This window comes from Carassius carassius, chromosome 22 (genome assembly GCF_963082965.1).
Source record: "Carassius carassius chromosome 22, fCarCar2.1, whole genome shotgun sequence".
NCBI classification, from domain to species: Eukaryota; Metazoa; Chordata; class Actinopteri; order Cypriniformes; family Cyprinidae; genus Carassius; species Carassius carassius.
Genome location: NC_081776.1, coordinates 27,674,235 through 27,689,621, shown reverse-complemented (window position 1 = coordinate 27,689,621; position 15,387 = coordinate 27,674,235). Strand labels below are relative to the sequence as shown.

The 15,387-nt window shown below is 38.7% G+C and overlaps 1 protein-coding gene across 1 annotated transcript in view; it reads left to right on the top strand.

Moving 5' to 3' along the window:
* The window catches only part of LOC132099268 (guanylate-binding protein 1-like), a 97,529-nt gene that overhangs the window by 54,079 nt on the left and 28,063 nt on the right, over positions 1-15,387 (top strand). The window contains exons 6-7 of the mRNA XM_059505705.1: positions 13,155-13,367; positions 13,487-13,589. Coding sequence (XP_059361688.1) covers positions 13,155-13,367; positions 13,487-13,589 — 316 coding nt within the window. The remainder of the gene's footprint in view (positions 1-13,154; positions 13,368-13,486; positions 13,590-15,387) is intronic.

Genomic DNA, 15,387 nt, shown 5'->3' with positions numbered 1-15,387 from the left:
CGAATCAGGCGATCTTGGAGTGAAAATGACACCACCACACGACGAAACATCAGCAAAGCACTGCCTAATTGGCTATATCCAGAGGCAGGCTTTATCTTAGAAAATCGCGCAAAAAATGGAGTGTAAACGCAAAGGAGGAGCAGAGAGGAAACGTATGAAAAGGAGAAAAGCCCTGGCCACAGACTCAGCAAGTTGTTGCAAAATCCCAGCCATATTTGCCAGTAAGGGAGCAGGTCGGTCAGAATTACATTTATATTTACTAGGGATGGGACAGTTCACTGAAAAAAACTAACCATTCAGTTCACCACACACGGTTTGGCACGCGCTGGGACGCGGTTCAGCTTAAATCTGACAAAGCATCGTAATATGGTTTACTATAAATAGCACGTAAAACAAACAGGGTACAGATTATATATGTTTCTGTTGATGGATGAGCATTCTGGGTTCCCAGACATTACAACAATAGTGTTGAAAGAAAAGAAAAAAACCTGGACAAACCATTCACTCTTTTTTAATACTGGATCAGTGCATTCTCTTAAAGTGACAGTCTTTATATTAATCGAACAGCAACAAGAAAGAAATCATTCACTGATCTTGATTGAAAAGCTTTTGTAACTTTAATAAAGAATAATCTTTAATTTATAGTCCAAAATGCAATGCTGTTTTACATTTGATTACTTTATTCATTTTCTGTACCTAAAAACTAATGCTACACCTACCTAAAAAAGCCTGAAAGTAAGTCTATTTTATTTGTATCTTTCCTCTATTGTATTTATTTGTGCTGTAGCTTGTTGTTAGAATATTCTTAATAATATGATAAATTTAATTAAAAAAAATAATTTTTACATTTTGGAAAAGTTTAGTTTTTCCATAAACATAGCACATACAACGGTACCGAAACTGTGATTCTAAAACCGTAAAACAAACCGAACTGTGAAAAAGTTGAACTGTTCCACCCTAATATTTACATAATCATTTGGCAGATGGACGCTTTCATTCAAAGCGACTTAAGATAGCTAAATTAATATATATATATATATTACAAATATATATAATGATAGAAGTTTTAAAAGAGCAAACTAGCACACTGTTTTACATATGGGGATAAATAATTTTTCTAGTGGTAAATTTGACCAGAAATGTTGATTTTCCATTTCTAGCTTACTATATGTAGCCTAGTGTACAATGCTTATTTATTTATTTTGAAGGTGACGAAGGAAACAGTAGCACTAGTGCTGCAAGTGCTCATGCTGTGGAAAAAGACAGCTTTTGAGTCAGAGCAGTCAATTCATGTGCAGCAATGACAGGGAGGCGCTGTCTCATCACTTTAATTTTTTCATGATAATGAATGTATAATTTTTTTAATTAACATAATATTGTGGTGTCTCACATACATTAAAACATATCTACAGAAAGCTTGAAATGTTTTTTAAATGAAAACGAATTGTGTAATCTGTGAATGTTGCATTTCTCTCATCAGAGAGAGCCAGCACTGTGAATATAACCAAAACAACAGTCTTATATAAATCAGTTCAGCAAGTGAAAGCCTCATAAGACACTGTCCATATGAAAGAGCAATTCACACCTTTATCTCGACCCCCACAAGCCATGAATAACTACCCAAAATCCAACCCCCTCGAGCTGAACAGAATTTGGTCCGTGTTTTGGCTCTGAGGAACGGTGTGTTACTGGGCTGAAACATGCCTGCACTCAGCAGCACTACTCTTTGTATTCATAATTGTATTATTTTCACAAGACCATAATGATAATAACAAATCATCAATTAATAATTAATCATTATTTTACGAAAATCATTGTTATTTGTGATCGTGGATGTTTGCGGAAGGCTTTAAGACCAAGAGGAATCCTCTGTTCCCGCCTCACAGCGAGTCCCGCGCACTCAGTGGTGCAGCTTCACTGTCTGCGGTTTGACTTTACTAAATCAGATTGAGGCGAATACAACTTATTGAAAACATTTATTCTAACGGAAGGAAGACATATTTTTTATTGAGCTAATGCTGTTAGAGAGAGAGAGAAACTAAAGAATAAACATGTATTTTTTACAAGAATAAACATGATAACATATTATTAATTAATAATTTAAGCAATTAAAAACTTTTTTTTTTAAACTTGAATTTAAATACTATTAAACTAACTTTAAATTCTCAAGGAGTTTATAAGTAAAAAAATTCTAAATGAACTTGTGTTAACAATATAATTAGAACTAACAATATAATTCGATATTTTAAAATGAACAATTCCTGTATAAAATGGGACAGCAACCTTTATATCAGTGGTTCTCAACCTTTTTTTCCAGCGGGCCGCACTGGTCTAAGTGCAAGTCTACGCATATAATTTATATATTACGTCAGCAATACAAACCAACCTGATTTATAATAGTATAGCCTAACTATTATGATATATAATCTATTACATTAATTGAAATAAACAGTTCTACTCCCCATAAATAAAACACCTGATGCTGTCGGGAGTTGACCAATTTTGTGAGATTCAGCTTGAAAGCAATAACACAAAGAAGTTGCGATTGTAACGCCTGTGTTATACTTTCCGCATGAGCAATCCGGACGCAGACATGGCCAGCGCGGACTCAGACTTCTTCGATTTATACTTCTGAATGCGCAGGCTGACGGTCCGCTCTGCAATTGCCCAGAATTATTGCACATCTGACTGTCTTTATATTCTTTTACTGACGGATTGCACAGGTTCGAGTAGCAATGAGCTTCTTCACTCTGCCTGCACATGTGCAATTTTGCTTTTGAAGCCTACTGACCACGCGCACCTGTCCACGCGGTCGTCTGCTCAGAGCCTCGGCACACACTCTCCAATGACAATTTTTACGTCACGCCTACCTAGCGGTCCATAGCGGACTCGCGGACGCAGAAAGTTTGACAGAGGCTTTAAGATGCAGGGCTTGCATGACCTGTCGTGCAACATTTCAGAAAATGTGCGTTCACAAATGTAGCCTATTTTGATCAAAATATGGAAAGCACTTTTGAATTTAATAATATGAGGTTCTCTCCAGAGATGTTTTGCCACATTTCTTCAATTAAGGATTGCTACGTATTGTATGGTGTTTCTATTTGCCTGAACTTCTTCAAGTGAGTTGCGGGGCAAAAAAAAATCGAAAATCCAGCACTTCTCCTTCAATACTGATTATTCACAGTTTGTACATGTTCATTTGCTGGCATTTTTTGAATTTCTTTTTTTTCTCCCTTAAAAAACAAATTTGTCCATTCTGATTCGCAATTTTACCTTAAAGGCAATTTACCTAATGGCTGTTGATGACTATTTGAATTGAATTCTGCCAAAGTGCGCGCTTGTATGTGTTCGTTAAATGCTTATGCCAGTAGGTCTGCTCATGTCTGAAAATAATATAAGAAAAAAAAAATCACATAAAAACATTAGGATATAGCGTATATTTCATTAGTAGCATAATTTTTTTTAATTGATTTTAAAAAAATAATATTTTACAAACTTTTTTTTTAATTCAGCATGTGGTTCGGGCCTCATTTGAATTCGTGACGGGCCGCTGGTTGAGAACCACTGCTTTATATCAAACATTTTTAAATCGTCCACAGCTGAGCATCGCGGGAGGTTGATCTGTGCCAGAGCGCGTGAAGTGAATGTAATGAACAAAGTCTTTTTCAGATGCAATGAAAAAAAAAAAAAAAAACTGGATAGCCTAGATTAGTCTCAGGCTCTGTTCTGAAGTAAAATAATTATAATTACTGTTAACCAAGAGTAACACATTTTTAACTGATTAATCACCTATTTTCATTTGCTGAATGTTTTTTTTATTTTTTATTTTTTAAACACGCTAAAAAATAAAGTTTGTCAGAGGAAAAAAATATATGAGTCGTGTATAGGTTTCATTTTAACGGATTAATCACCTATTTTCGTTTGCTGCATGTTTTTTTTTTAAACACGCTAAAAAATAAATCAGAGTTTGTGAGAGGAAAAAAATAGGCTATAAGAAAATATTTGACAACAAATCCTTTAAATTTAACAAATTTATCAGAACAAAACAATAATTAAAAATATATAATTCTAATGGATAAATATAATTGCAGTATATAATAATATAGGCTAAATAATAATAAAAAAATAAAATAATAATAATAATTTAAAGCTAAGCATAAGGTAAGGTTGGGCTTTCTCAATCGGGAGAAATCCAAACGTTTCCATATTCGTGATGTTGCCCATTTGAAGATTAACTATTATTCATGAGGTAAATAGGATGTGCGTTTCAGTATCGATGGAAAAAAAATCATAATTGACAATATGTCAAAGTGCTCACGCCGAATGTCTGGTGAACCACTGCTGTTTCCAGTGAATATGTGCGCGAGGCACCAGCACGCTCAAACAGCTGAAACAAATAATACTTAATTTTTGGTCACACATAAGGCATAATTCAAAAATGCAAAGTGTTGGTAGTTTGAAAAATCAAGAATAATAACAGAGTTAATAATAATTATTGCTAAATGCTGGACCGTTCCCATTTTGCTCTGCATATGGAACCTGAAGATTTTTTTAAACCATGAAATTTCATGAAAATGAAATTAAAACATTTAGCTTATATATATATATATATATATATATATATATATATATATATATATATATATATATACACACACACACATAGGCCTTATATTTATTTACTGTTTAATAAAAATAGCATGCATATGATGACGCCCAGATAGGCTGGCCACCTACTGTATATATACACATATATATATATATATATATATATATATATATATATATATATATATATATATACATACGGATAAAAAGGTAAATGTTTTCATTTCATTTTCATTTCGGTTCATTCTTGGTTATAAAAAAAACTTCATTGCTTACCATTGGTTTCACCTATAAACCGTAACCCCTTATTCCCCCATTTACTTAATGACCAAGCATTTAATATTTGGCAGAGAGCAGGGATTTCAGTTGTCAATTATATTTACATTGATAATATTTTTCACTGTTTTTCTCAATTGAAACAAAAATTATCTCTTTTTAGTGCACAATATTTTTTTTATTTGCAACTTCTAAATTTTGTTATAAACTCATTCCCTGATTTTCCGAATCTTCCCCCAAAATCTACGCTCGATCAGATTCTTGAAGTAGCCTTTATTAAAAGAGGTGATTTGTCTACGCTATACAAGCTAATTTCCTCCATTGCCACTTCCTCTCTCTCTTTTATTAAACAACAATGGGAGTTGGATCTTTGCCTTACATTTGATGATGAGACTTGGAACCAGATTCTGTCCCGTGTTCATACCTCCTCTATTTGTGCACGTCATAGTCTTATCCAGTTAAAATGTATTCATTGAATTTACTGGACAAAAGTGAGATTGGCAAAAATCAAGCCTGGTATTGATCCTCTCTGTGACTGTTGCCATCAGGCCCCGGCAGACTTAATGCATATGTTTTGGACATGTCCATAGTTATATTCTTTTTGGCTATTAATCTTTAATTGTTTTTCTTTAGTGACGAAGAAACAGATTGAGCCTTGCCCATTGGTAACACTTTTTGGACTTTCGTCAAATGTCACTGATTTGACTGGAAATACTGCAAAGTCTTTTGCATTTTTAACATTATTAGCCAGATGGCGCATTCTCCTGCTTTGGAAACAAAAACTCCCTCCATCTTTCGATGACTGGTTGAGAGATGTCATGAGTTTCATTCATTTGGAAAAAATTAGGTATACGTTAAAGGGTTTAATTTAATTTAAATAAGTAGACCTGGTGTGCGTTTCTTAATGGGTTATGTTACAGTCCTGCTTGCTTTTAATGTTTTTATTAAATATCTGTATTGACTGCATGGTCATATCATCGTATTGTTTACTGCCATGCGACCTACAAAAGTAAAGCTTGAGCCGAGCAACGAGCATTGCTGCAGGTTGCTTTTTGGCGGATATGCTGTGCTTGTGCTGCTGCAGTCGTCTTCATTTCATCGGGTGAAACATCTCTCCCCCTCGGCAGCAAAGTCTGTGAGCGAAGTGAAGCAGCAACAACTTCCCCTCTGCACTCAGAGCATTTAATATTCACTCAGATTCGAGCTCACTGATACCAGAAACAAGCTTCGCCTTCACTCCATGGATAAAGTATTTCAGTATGTTTGAAATGCTATGTTCATAACGTAGCCTATAAAAATAAATAAATAAAAATAACAGGAGAGTTTAAAAGTGGCTTAGGCTATTGTGTGTAAACTTTTTTCCCTATCACATGCCAAACTAATAACATTGTAAGCATTAAATCTTTAATTGGTGCTTTCTGCTGTGCAAATTTTGTTTGTGAGGAAAATAACTACATTTTTGTCAGTTATTTTATCTAAACAGATCGATGAATTTCTTCAAGATTTCAAAATCAAATAGCCTACTGATAACTATTTCTTTAGCCCACTTTACATTAAAATCACCCATAACAATTTTTTAATGCCCCTTAAACACATTATATCCAGAAATATTTAATGGAGCTGTTGGGGAAGATTTTGTTAACCATGTTTCTGAAATTCCAAGAAACCCCAAGTTTCTACCATTCAATAAATTTTCCAATTTGTTACTTTTTGAAACAACACTGCAATTAGTGAGTGATATGCCATACAGCCAAGCATACTCAGAATTCTGCTCTGCATTTAACCATTTCAAAGTGCACACAGACAGCAGTGAAAACACACACACAGTGAACATCATTTATGCTGCAGTGCCGGGGAGCAGTTGGGGGTTCGGTGCCTTGCTCAAGGGCACCTCAGTTATGGTATTGCTGGCCCAAGACTCGAACCCACAACCTTAGAGTTAGGAGTCAAACTCTATCGACTAGGCCATGATTTCCTACAAATATTTAAATGCCTGCCTAATTATTCTTTTCAGTTTGTAGCATGAATCCCTTATCATTATCTTTATTATTAGGGATGTAACGATTCACACAACTCTGGATTAAATTTGATTCACGATTTTGACCTCATGATTTAATTCAATTCACAATTTTTTATTCGCGATTTAGGACAAATTCTAAATTAAATGTGTCATTTTATTGTTGCTTGGACAAAATTTCTTAGTGAAATTGAAATATAACACTATATTAAAATACTAATATAGCACTTGTAAATTATTGCTTATTTGTTGGTTTTGATTACTTCTATTGTCCTCATTTGGATAAAAGTGTCTGAATGAGGTTACTGTGTAGTTCTGACGTCAACTTTTTATGGAAGTCACAATGGCTCGTGGAAAATCACAGCTACTGTATGTAGGCTGCGTGCATAAAATAATGCAGATGTAACAGACACGCTAGGCTCCAACACCAACCAATCACAATGCACACCCTCACCGGAATACTAATCACTCCCACCTGCTCCTCATCCACCTTCAATCAACCACTCCTACAAAAACCACACACACACACTGAGTCTTCCCTAAAGCTGACGCTTTATCACGTTGTTACACTCCTGAGGAAAACCTGGAGGAACCCGAAACCATACTCCCGGACAAGGTAATCGTCAGTCCAATCACCTGGTCAGCCGAAACTCTGACCTCCTCCAATTCCTCCACCAACGCCCCGCCGGGTTGTCCCCCGGGCTTGCAGTACATCACCAGGACACGGCGCACTCCACTCATCCACTCGGCTCACTCATCACTTGGCACTGACCACCCGGGGGTCAATGAAACCCTCTCGCTGCTGAGGGAACTCTTCTGGTGGCCCAATATGGCTTCTGACATCAGAAGGTACGTGCAAGGATGTAAGGAATGCACCATCTCGAAGAGTCCACGTCACCTACCATCTGGCAAGCTCCTCCCTCTACCCGTTCCAAACCACCCTTGGTTGCACCTAGGGGTGAACTTCATAACTGACCTGCCTCCCTCAGATAATAATACATGCATTCTCATTATTGTTGACTGCTTCTCTAAATCCTGTCGTCTTCTCCTCTTGAAAAGACTGCCCACGGCCATGGAAACGCCGAACTGATGTTTAACCATGTCTTCCGATACTTTGGCATCCCTGAGGACATCATCTCCGACAGAGGCCCCCAGTTCATCTCCCGGGTTTGGAAGGCCTTCCATTCACTCCTAGGTGTGGCCGTCAGCCTGTCGTCTGGATACCATCCCCAGTCTAAAGGGCAGACGGAGAGCAAGATACAAGAGATCGGCCTCATGGGTCCCACGCAACGACATCCTGGATCCAAACCTGCTAGACACCTTCCATTCCAACCACCCTGACAGACCTGCTCCACTCCTACAAAAACCACACACGCACACACTCAGTCACCGTCCGGTCTTGTTCGCAACTAGGTCAATACCTACCTATTAACTCTAAGGACTAACCTATTATCCTGCTTACCTCTCTCCAGCATATTCCTGTCTCCATCGTTTGTGTGTGTCAGCTACCTCCAGCATCTTGTGTTCATCACCTCCGGATCCACTCATCTCTCCCAGCTCCAGCACCATATCCTCACTATTCACTACCTGCTCCTCTGCTTGTGCCTAAATAAACCTTGTTCTCCTGTTATTCCAGTCTCCTGTCCCTGAATACCCTAACAGCAGGCTGTGCTTTGAAAATTATATGGCAGTTACAAAGCCCTTAGGCCTTAATTATCAAGAAAAAAACCAGGAAATTTTAGTTTTGAAAATTTGGGACCTTTAAAGCCTAGTTTGCTTATAGTTACATTAATATTAACCATGCAAAAATTATTATTTTACAGGTGTGCAATATTGACAGTATTTTTGATAGTGATAATTTGTGATGATTCGTGTACCCAGAGAGACACAGGGAGAGCGAGAGATCCAATTGCAGGTATTTATTTATATGGTAATCCAAATCGTAGTCGAATACAGCCTAGGTCAAAACCAAGAAGACATTCCAAACAAAACAAAACAAATGAAAGGGACAAGAAAAGGGAACTCGGAAAGCGAGATGACTCGGAGGACGGGCAGACAGGAAGAATCTCGGGGGACGAGAAAGCTGAACACACGAAGGGTAAGGACTCCATCCCAACAACAGGGAAAGACTGGTATTTATAAGGAGGCTAATGACAATAAAGTGACTGCACCTGGTGCAATTAACAGGAGTGCAATTACTGTGAAGACAGGACCAGACTAGAGGAATTCTAGTGCCTACGGTGAAGTGCCTAAGGGGAAGTGAGCCCACTAGTGGACACCCAGGGAAACAGAGACTAGACAGCGTGACATTACCCCCTCCTCCACGGAGCAGCTGCCAGATGCTCCACCCGAACCCAAGGGAAAACCAAAAACACAAAGAGACCAGGAGGGAGGTGGAGCGGCGGAGGACTAGGGGGAGGGATAGAGGGCCAGGTAAAATGGGGAAAACAGAGACAAGAGGACCAGGTAGAATGGGGAAACAGAGGCAAAATGACCAGGTAGAATGGGGAAACCGAGACAAGACGACCAGGTAAAATGGGAAAACAGAGACAAGAGAAGTGCAACACAAAACAAGGAGTCCAGGAGGGTGGTGGACCGGCGGAGGATCAGGGGGAGGGACGGAGGGCCAGGTCCTTAGAGGGAAACAGAACGAAAGACACAGACAGAAGAACAACAAAAAATAAACACAAAAACATAAGTCCAAGAAGGACATCACGTGACGCCCACCAGGGCGGAGCAGAAGACCACCATAACCGTGTGGTCGAGGCAGAAGGCCCCCATGGCGGAGCAGAAGACCACCACAACCGTTTGGTCGGGACGGACGCCCCCCAGGGCGGAGCAGAAGACCAACACAACCGTGTGGTCGAGACCGGAGTCCCCCAGGGCGGAGCAGAAGACCACCACAACCGTGTGGTTGGGACGGAAGCCCCCCAGGGCGGAGCAGAAGACCACCACAACCGTGTGGTCAGGGCGGAAGCCCCCCAGGGCGGAGCAGAAGTCCACCACAACATTGTGGTCGGGACAGAAGACCCCCAGGGCGGTGCGGAAGACCACCACATCTGTGCGGCCGGACAAACAGGAGGACCAGTCTGGTTGGGCAAGTCTGAAACATAGAACATGTTAAGGGTAGCCTCCGTGGCCACAACAGGATCAGTCGGGTGCTCAGAGAGTTCGACTGAGACGTGACGAGACTCTGGAAGTTCCGCAGAGGCGAGGAGAGACTCTGGTAGTTCAGCAGAGATGTGGAACGGCTCTGGCAGTTCATCAGAGACGTGGAGAGGCTCTGATAGTTCAGCAGAAACGTGGAACGGCTCCGGCTCTTGGCTTAACTCTGGAAGGTCAACGGTGACTAGCCCTGACTCTGGAAAGTCAATGGTGACTAGTCCTGACTCTGGAAGGTCAGCAGTGACTAGCCCTAATTCTGGAAGGTCAAAGGTGACTAACCCTGACTCTGGAAGGTCAACGGTGACTAACCCTGACTCTTGAGGGTCCCCGAGCACCTGACTCGACTCTGGAGGGTCCACGAGCACCTGACTCAACTCTGGAAGGTCAACAGGAACTAACCCTGACTCTGAAAGGTCAACAGTGATTGACCCTGACTCTGGAAAGTCGATGGTGACTAGCCCTGACTCTGGAAGGTCGACGGTGACTAACCCTGACTCTGGAGGGTCCATGAGCACCTGACTCGACTCTAAGTGTGCAGAACAACCACCCAATAAAGCATTACAATAATCTTACCTTGAGGTCATAAATGCATGGATTAACATTTCTGCATTTGACAATGAGAGCATAGACCGTAATTTAGATATATTTTGAGATTGAAAAATGCAGTTTACAAATGCTAGAAACGTGGCTTTCTAAGGAAAGATCGCCATCAAATAGCACACCTAGGTTCCTAACTGATGACGAAGAATTGACAGAGCAGCCATCAAGTCTTAGACAGTGTTCTATGTTAATACCATGGGCGGAGCCAGGGGGTGGCCAGGGGTGGCCATGGCCACCACTGATGAAAGCATGGCCACCCCTTTGGCCACCCCACTCAAAATGACTTTTTGTCCATTTTTTTTGTTACCAAGAAATGCATGAGATGCGGAACACTGTATCTCTCTTTATGACCACATCAAACGGGAGAATTTTCAGAAGCACAATTCAGCTTCACCTTAGCACCAGGCGTGAGTCAAACGAGCGCGGAAAAGCTACAGCAGCCAAATCAGCTTAAGTAGAACAACTGTGAACTTCAGTCTGATGAAATGTTGTTAGACTAGCCTATATGTCAGTAAAACGCACTTTCCTGTCCCATTAGCTGTTTTACTTTGCTCACGGCACATACTCTTCAACAGTACGCAGAAATGTTGTGCATGCTCTATATCACTTTATCATAAATAACCCACACAAGAAATATGAGCATACATACCCAGTTCTGTCGTCAGTTATGCAATCTCCAAAAAGATGATTAAAGCTGCAAACTTTGCATGTATACGCAGCATGCAAGAACGTCGCTTAAATGCATGTACTAAAATATATTCTATAATTCGAGAATACCTAAGGCACAATCTGAAATTTATTTTTATTTGTAATTTAATGCATAGATAAATGTGAGCACAGTGCACTTATACTAGTATAAGTGTACTGTGTTCACATTTGTTTGTGCATTAAATTACAAATTTTACAAATCTAGTAGAACATATATGAAAATGAAAACTGAAATGCATAAAATAAAAAATTTTATATCCTGGCATTTATGTCTACTGTTGTCTTCCAGCCATTTTCACATCTTTCTGCGTGTCTCATCCATTAGTATGCAATATTGGAGAGCAAGCATTTGGGAGTTTTGAGAAGTTGAATGAGCAATAAAGCTATAGTGAGCCCCTTTATAAAATACCTAGAGGTGAGGAATAATAAAAAAAATTGTCATCTCAATTACAGTTTAGTAGAAATTAATTGTACTTAGTTGTGTTTTGGAACGAAAACAGTCCAGTACATTATAGTCAAACACATTTTTATATTGAAATAATGAAGATTTCTGTGCCACCCCAGACTGGTTGTTGGCCCCTCCCTGGCCACCCCTATGAAAACGTCCTGGCTCCGCCACTGGTTAATACATGCAGTTTTTTAGGTCCTATAATTAACACCTCTGTTTTTTCAGAATTTAGCAGTAAGAAATTACTTGTCATTCAGTTTTTTATATCGACTATGCATTCCATTAGTTTTTCAAATTGGTGTGTTTCACCGGGCCGCAAAGAAATATAGAGCTGAGTATCATCAGCATAACAATGAAAGCTAACACCATGTTTCCTGATGATATCTCCCACTGGGTAACATATAAAGCGTGAAGAGTAGCGGCCCTAGTACTGAGCCTTGAGGTACTCCATACTGCACTTGTGATCGATATGATACCTCTTCACTGCTACGAATTGATGGCGGTCATATAAGTACAATTTAAACCATGCTAATGCACTTCCATTAATGCCAACAAAGTGTTCAAGTCTATGAAAAAGAATGTTTTGATCAATAGTGTCAAACGCAGCACTAAGATCAAATAGAACTAATAGAGAGATAAAAACACGATCAGATGATAAGAGCAGGTCATTTGTAATCATATTTGATAAATAAATATGATACTAAAAGCACCAGTAGGTGGCAGCAAGTCGTCATCTTAATGAGGGATCCATTGAATAAATAACACATAAAAATAAATCCTTCATAAACAAAATAAGGCTTTGTCTAAGCTCTTTCCATTTAAAATTAGAGGCAACCATTGTAATTTAATCCTGATCCCAAACAAAGATGATGCATACATGCAACATGAGCAGTTTTTAATCTAAATTAGATTGTATAATTTAGATATAATATATAATTTGTATAAATGTGCATTCATATAAACTCCTGCCGCTAAATGAATCGCGATTTGTTTAGCATCTCAACTGATTTAAATTTGAATTTTTAATTTGAATAGATTTTCAGCTGGCTTGCGGTTAATCGTTTCCTCCTTAATGATTAAGAGTTTGAAAGAAGTTATTTCTTTGGAATTTCTTGGTCGCTGGATGTATGCCATTTTGTTTTCGTTCATGTACAACAATATATCTGTTAGATCTCAAATTAGTAGTCTCTGAAGCATGGTGCACATTCTCATCCTGCTCATCTTGACTCAAAGAACACACTTGTCAAATCAGATGATGTGAGAGATCAGTATTCTGTATTCAGCAACTTATTTACCCCTCTACCTCTAACATGCTATGTGTTATGTTTTTAGGAAAATATTATTAAACTCTTTGATGGATACCTGTGCCAAAACGAAAAATCTTCAAAGAAAAGATGTGAGGAAATCCTGTCATCCCTCTCTGCACCAGTGATGGAAAAACTCGAGCAGGGCTTCTATGCCAAACCTGGTGGCTATGATCTCTTCTGCACAGATCTGGAGAACATTGTGAAGAAATATAACAGCCAGGCCAAAAAAGAAGTCAAGGTTATCCCCATATTAGACAACATCACAAGACATGAGCACTTTCACCCCCCCCCCACCCCTCTCTTGTCTTTGTCTGAATTATCCATTTGCTTTCTGTACGTGTGTGTTTTTGCTAATAGGCTGAAGAGGTCCTAGAGGAGTTCCTGAAACAGAAATCTGTGGATTCTAAAGCTATTCTGCAGGCCGACAAGAAACTGACTGAGAAGGAGAAAAAGATTAAAGGTAAGAATGCAAATTCTTACTAGGTTCCTTGTGAAAAATGGTGCTCAAGGGTTGTTACTTATGAGTGTTTCTGCACAATGAATGACTTAAAGACATGGACACAATGATGTAACAGCCAAAGAAGTTTAAAAGACAGCAACAGATAATCTTATTCAGATAACATCTGCAGTCCATGGTTTAGGTTATAGAAGGGCTACCTATACCATTAACGATTATCTGGCTCGGCTCGGTGTTCATCTTCAGTTCTCTCTTCACAGCAGTTCAGTCAGTGTACTGTTTGAGTGCATGCATTACTCCTGGATATTGGTTTGTTTGAACTCAGAGGGAGTGTCAGCCACATTAAAAAAAGTTAACAGCTTAAGTCATTTGTGGATTAATGCGTATTGGAGACGCGAACCGTTTAAAACGATTTAGTTCAATTTGGTGAACTGAATGATTCGTTCGCGAACCGGATATCCAGCTGCTTTCTTTTGAACTCTCTCTCACAACAGACACGAAAGAGAAGACAATGCTGAATAAAGTCGTCGTTTTTGCTATTTTTGGACCAAAATGTATTTTCGATGCTCAAAAAAATTCTAACCGACCCTCTGATGTCACATGGACTACTTTGATGATGTTTTTCTTATCTTTCTGGACATGTACAGTATACCGTACACACAGCTTCAATGGAGGGACTGAGAGCTCTCGGACTAAATCTAAAATATCTTAAAATGTGTTCCAAAGATAAACGGAGGTTTTACGGGTTTGAAACAACATGAGGGTAAGTTATTAATTACATACATTTGCTATCTGGGTGAACTAACCCTTTAAGTTTCTATTTAATTGGGTCTAAACCAATTCTAACTCATAAGGCCAGAACTACATTAGCAGATGTTGCATTCAGAATATTTGTATTGTTATTGAAAGAGTGAACTTTAGATTAAATTAAACTCTTCTGGTAAAATATCCCAGTTTAACCCTCTGGTATTGTTCTTTTGGGAATCACACTTGTGTTGTTTTCAGCCTTAACTGACCAGATGGCATAATTGTGTAACAATTTTATTTTTGTGAAATCAATGTAGTATATTTCAATTCAGTTTGTTTATATATTGCATTTTGAGTATATTTCATGTTACTAGGTAATGTTCATTTCTAAATTATGGAGTATTTTCTGTATAAAATGTAAAAAAAAAAAAAAAAAAAAAAAAAATATATATATATTTATATATATATATAGTAGGGCTGCAACAAACGATTATTTTGATAATCGATTAATCTAATGATTATTTGGGTCCATTAATCAACTAATCATCGATTATTTTGCTGATAAATCAGTAGAAATGTATTCATTATTCAGCTTTTGCAATTAGTTAACATATTGAGTTATATATATTCTAATAAATAAAGGTAATCACTTCGGGGGCGCTATAGAGCCGTGAACCAAGATGGCAGCTTAAAGTGAATGCTCCGTGTAGCCTGCATCAAAAATTCTAAAAAACCCAGCCTTTGAAGCGTAAACTGAATCGGAAGATGTCAAAATCTGCTACTCTCAAGGATTGTGATGTTTTCACACGAAAAGCGGTTCCCAAAAACCAGCTAAAACTGACATTTCGGCAGCAGATCAAGACAACGTGGGGGCTGCTAGCACGGATAGCATGTGTGATCTTACCACGGTGTTAGCTGAACTTCAGTCATTGCACTCGGAGTTCAGTGGATTTGGAACCAAGTTGGACAGCATAGATAATCGTATGGGTGAAATGAGTAAGTCCATCGCTTCTTTGGAGAAAAACATGACGGAGGTGAAGCAAAATGTAGCCAC